The sequence below is a fragment of the Osmia bicornis genome, unplaced genomic scaffold (assembly GCF_907164935.1).
Source record: "Osmia bicornis bicornis unplaced genomic scaffold, iOsmBic2.1, whole genome shotgun sequence".
Classification (NCBI taxonomy): Eukaryota; Metazoa; Arthropoda; class Insecta; order Hymenoptera; family Megachilidae; genus Osmia; species Osmia bicornis.
In genome coordinates this window covers 34,120-39,592 of record NW_025791315.1, presented here as the reverse complement: position 1 = coordinate 39,592, position 5,473 = coordinate 34,120, and the positions used below count along the sequence as shown (strand labels likewise).

Below are 5,473 nucleotides of genomic sequence, written 5' to 3'. Positions count from 1 at the left end.
CTTACACTAATAATAACCTATTTAAAAAGAAATCCGAGAATCTTTTGAAAAGTCGTGTTTAGAAAAAGTTAAAAAAAATTTTTTTAACTTTGTTGCTGAATAAAAAAATTTTAAAAACTTATATCAAAAATCTACTCTCACAAATTTCTTCGGAATTTAATTAGCTTTCACTGGAAAAAAAAAGTATCCAAATCGAATGAAAAGTGTAGCCTAAAAATTGATTTGTCCGCAGGTAAGTTTTTTGCCCCACTGTGCGACGCTTCGCTTGTCTCCTCTTGGGTGGTTCAGGCCCTTCGTTTGCCACGGCGGGCGGTAAGAGTTGCCATCTCCGGCGTCCAAGAAAACCAGAACGGGGTCTCTACAGGCGAGGTCTCCTTGGTAGTACGACCCCGCCATCCGTCCGGCTTCCGTTTGTCGGTTCGGGCCTTGGTGTTGCGGAAACTAACGTCTTTGTTGCCAGCCCATCGAGTCACCCCACAACCTTGGCCACACCTGAAGGGTCTTCCGTTAGCGGATCCAGAATATGGCGTGCCGGCTCGCGTGGACCTCATCCTGGGAGCAGATGTCTGTGGAGCTCTCTTCGCGGACGGCACTCGAACGGGATCACTAGGAACGCCCACGGCGAAGCTTACACCCTTCGGCTGGGTCCTTATGGGAACCACATCTTCCGCCACAGCTCAAGAGGAGGCGCATACCTTCCACTGCCGGACCGAAGCTAACATCGGTCCGCTGCTCCAGCGTTTCTGGGAGCTAGAGGAAGTTCACGACCGCCCCCCAATGTCGGAAGAAGAGGAGAAGTGCGAACGGCACTTCAAGGGGACCCATGCACGAAACAAAAATGGACGCTATGTGGTACGCCTACCTTTCGTACGGGAGCCTGCCGCTTCGCTGAAGCCTTCCAGGACATCCGCGCTGAAGCTCCTGTTCAATTGCGAACGCCGATTAGCCTCGAACCACGCATTAAAGGATAAGTACGGCAAATTCCTGGAAGAATACCTGTCGCTGCAGCACATGAAGGCAGTCCCGGAAACGGCCAAGGAGGAATCGGCGTATTATCTCCCGCATCATGCGGTCGTCAAGCGGCACGACCCTACGGCAAAACTACGGGTCGTCTTCAATGCCTCCTTCCGAACCGCTTCAGGATACTCGCTTAATGATTGTTTGTCCGCAGGGCCGAAGCTCCAAGCAGACCTCTGGATGGTCTTGACACGGTGGCGTATCTTCAAGGTCGTTTTCACTACAGACGTGGTGAAAATGTTCCGTCAGATCCAGGTTCATCCGGAGGACACGAAATGGCAACGGATTCTTTGGCGAACTGGTCCGGATGAAAGAGTGCAGGACTTTCAACTCATCACAGTAACCTACGGAACAGCCTGTGCGCCCTTCTTGGCCTTGAGGGTGCTCAACCAGCTGGCGGAGGATGAAGGGGACCGGTTGCCACTGGGAGCGGCCGCCATTCGCCGGCACACTTACGTCGACGATATCCTTGCTGGAGCAGACGACGTCGACGAAGCCCTGCAAGTAAAAGGCCAGGTCATTCAGATCTTCCAGGCTGGCGGATTTAACCTGAGCAAGTGGGCGTCGAACGTACCAGAGTTAAGGGAGAACGGCGCCTCCGACCAGCACCTCTTCCAGGAATGGCCAGGAATCGCCACGTTAGGGGTCAACTGGGATCCGACAACCGACTCCTTCTCGCTTCGGGTCGCGCCTCAGGCGGACTCCCCACCGGCATCAACGAAGCGGTCCATACTCTCCGAGGTCGCCAGCCTTTTCGACCCCTTCGGTTGGGTGGCCCCGGTGCTGGTCACCGCAAAAATCCTCATGCAGGATCTCTGGATCTTGGGCGCCGACTGGGATCAAACTCTTCCTGAGGACATCCAAACACGTTGGCAGACCTTCAGGCACTCACTGGACCAGCTGGAAACTATCACCATACCGCGCTGGATCTTCACTTCTTCCAAAAGCCAACCAAACCTGGAGCTTCACGGCTTCTGTGATGCCTCCCAACGGGCGTACGCAGCGGCGGTCTACCTGCGAGTTGAACACGAAGGCCAGGTCAGAACTTCGCTTGTGGTGGCCAAAACCAAGGTGGCCCCGGTCAAAACCGCAACCATCCCGAGACTTGAGCTGTGTGGCGCCTCTTTGCTGTCCAAACTAATGGTTCGGGTCAAGGAGGGACTCGACCTACCTGTCAGGATGCAGGCGTGGACAGATTCCAGCGTCTGCCTATACTGGATCCGAGGACACGCCTCACAGTGGAAGCCTTTCGTAGCCCATCGGGTCTCCGACATCCAGTCCGAGCTTCCACCCGACTTTTGGAAATACGTGGCATCATCGGACAACCCGGCAGATCTGGCCACACGAGGGATCTCTCCAGCTGACCTCTTGAGGGCCGAACTCTGGTGGCAAGGACCTTCCTGGCTCTCTAAATCATCCAACCAGTGGCCAGCCGAATGCCTGAAAAAAAGCGAGACCACGGACTTGGAACAACGCAAGGTCACAGTACATCTTGCCGTGGAAGACAACTCGGATGAGCTCCTTACCAGGTATTCCTCGCTCTCCCGGCTTCTAACGGTACTAGCCTACTGCTTTAGGTTCAGCAACCTCGCCCGGAAAAGACCGTGCGAAAGCGGCTTCATCAAGGCGGAAGAACGCGCCTCCGCCCTCCGAGCCGCTCTTCGGGTCTCGCAGCAAGCCTACTTTGGGGAAGAACTAAGCCATCTTCAGGGACATAGAGAGCTGAAGAGGTCTTCGCCACTGGCATCCCTAAGGCCCTTCCTAGATGAACAAGGTCTACTCAGAGTGGGAGGACGACTGGCCAACGCTCTACTACCGTTTGACGAAAGGCATCCTTACCTTGTATCGAGGAATTGCCCCCTGGCAACGCTATTAGTAAGGGACGCCCACCTACGTACTCTCCATGGCGGACCGCAGCTGACCAGAAGCCACATGGTCCGTCAGTTTTGGATCCTGCGTGGGAGATCTCTGGTTCGGGCTGAAATCAAAAAATGCGTCAAATGTGCTCGTTTCAGCGGACGGGCAGGCGGTCAACTCATGGGCCATCTTCCTAACACCCGCACAGCCCCACAACGAGCCTTCTTGACCACTGGAGTGGACTACGCCGGACCAGTCAAAATACGTACCACAGCGGGGCGTGGTCACAAGTCCTATAAGGGCTACGTCGCACTCTTCGTCTGCTTAAGCACCCGGGCACTCCACCTCGAAGCAGTCTCAGATCTAACCTCGTCTGCTTTCTTTGCAGCTTTCAAGCGTTTTACCAGCCGACGAGGCCGTTGCGCTACCATGCTCAGCGACAACGGCACGACCTTCCAGGGAGCCGACCGAGAACTTCGTTCGCTGTTTCAACAGGCCTCGAACTTCTACCAAGAAGCGGCCTCCCTGCTGGCCAAGGACGGGACCAGCTGGCGCTTTATTCCGCCCTACGCACCGCACTTCTGGGGCCTGTGGGAAGCAGGCGTTAAATCAGTAAAACACCACCTTCGAAGAATAATGGGGGACTCTACACTCACCTACGAGGAGCTCTCCACACTTCTTTGCCAAATAGAGGCATGCGTCAACTCAAGGCCTCTCTTCGCTCTTTCGGACGACCCCTCGGAATTGGGTGCCCTGACGCCCGGCCATTTTCTCATCGGGGAAACGCCCAGCTCCGTTCCCGAACCTGAGGCTTCCAGCACAACGCACAACACTTCACTCAGCGGACGGTGGAGACAGCTAAACCTCATGCGGGCACAATTCTGGCACCTGTGGAGGCGCGAGTACCTTCAGCACCTCCATCGACTCCCGAAGTGGCGCCGACACCGACCAAATCTCGAGGTGGGAAATCTTGTCTTAATCCGCGACGAACTAATGCCCCCGGCAAAATGGCCGTTGGGACGCGTTGAGGCCCTTCACCCAGGAAAAGATGGGCAAGTAAGGGTGGTCACTATACGCACGAAAGGAGGCACAGTACTTCGGCCAATCGTAAAGATTTGCCCCCTCCCGGTTCCGCCGTCCGACGCCACCTAATAAAATTGCGCGTCGATTTTTCTTTTCATTTCTTTTACGCTTAGTTTATTCTAGTATTCTTGTATCTTCACGTTTACATTTGCTCGTATGTTACGTTTATTGCATTCTATATATTAAAATTACCTTAGCGCAAAGTTACACTTAGAGCTTTAGTACAACTGGTACCGTAATGCGGTGCTGCGTGCAAGAGATGGCGTTAAGTAAGCTTGCGCTTACACTTGGAAAGCTCAACTTCGGAATTTTCGTTTCATGCCTACCGCGGCTTGCACGCGCCTACCATCGCACTACAGCGCAACTCGGTATCTCTTCGCGTCGTTAGATGTATGCCAAAGGGATAATTGTTATTCTCTACGCCTTTGCTTTTCATTGACTCTTTTCTATCTTACATAACTTTGGACCCCAGCTTTAGTACCTTTGTTCTTCGTGCATCGAAGAAGGCGGGCGGTATGTTCGAGCGAAAACCGAACGTTTCAAATTTGAAATCGTTTACTTAGTTTAAAACGGTTAAGGTTAACAATACCTCTTTAAAGACTGCTGATCGCTTATGGATTCTAGAAATAGACTACTATAAATCACTCTGGTTATCTAATAATAGTTTCTATTTGGAATCCAAACCGTTCCACAATAACGCAATAGGCTCCCCCTTTGTCCAAGGTGTTTACATGTCACCTCGCTACCGTTTCGCCGACTCGGCGGGCCGACGGAGCGTGACGAGTTCGGCGGAGAGGGGGCGGGAGGCCCCTGGAACAAAGGGGACTCTTCAATATTTAAGCAGGTCGATTTTAACCACTTAACTCTTGATTCTCAGCCAGTCTTCGGTCGCCGAAACACCGCGCTACGCTTTTCTCCGAAACTCCGAACTCTCTGCTTCAGGAATACGCGGACAGAAATAAAATCGCGCTTAAAGTATTTCACTTTTATTAAACTTAGACTTAAGCATTTGTCAACCATTGTACAACCATCGAAAACGTCGAGTGCAAATACATTTGGGTCATTCAAAACCAACCCTGGCTCTTTTTTGAAAACCGCATCGTCCTAACGTCCGGCACCTCTTTACCACACGGAGTCTTCCAATCGCCTCCTTTCTCACGGCGACGAAACGCGTGTACAAATGTAATATAATGATCCCTTCCCACCGATCAATGTACATATAATGGCAGTATCGTTATTACTATATCTCCATTTGATATGTAATATACATTTAATAACAATATCATTATTACTATATCTACATTGGATACAATGTAATATACTGATACCTTCCCACAGATCAATGTACAAATAATAACAGTATCGTTATTACTATATCTACATTGGATACAATGTAATATACTGATACCTTCCCACAGATCAATGTACATATAATAACAGTATCGTTATTACTATATCTACATTAGATATGTAATATACATTTAATAACAATATCATTATTACTATATCTACATCA

General features: G+C 51.1%; 1 protein-coding gene across 1 annotated transcript; it reads left to right on the top strand.

Moving 5' to 3' along the window:
• Positions 1 to 651: 651 nt before the first annotated feature.
• LOC123988949 lies at positions 652 to 4,026 on the top strand. Its single transcript, XM_046289708.1, has one exon. It carries the CDS (start codon positions 652 to 654, stop codon positions 4,024 to 4,026), a length of 3,375 nt encoding a protein of 1,124 aa, XP_046145664.1.
• The last annotated feature ends 1,447 nt before the right edge of the window (positions 4,027 to 5,473 follow it).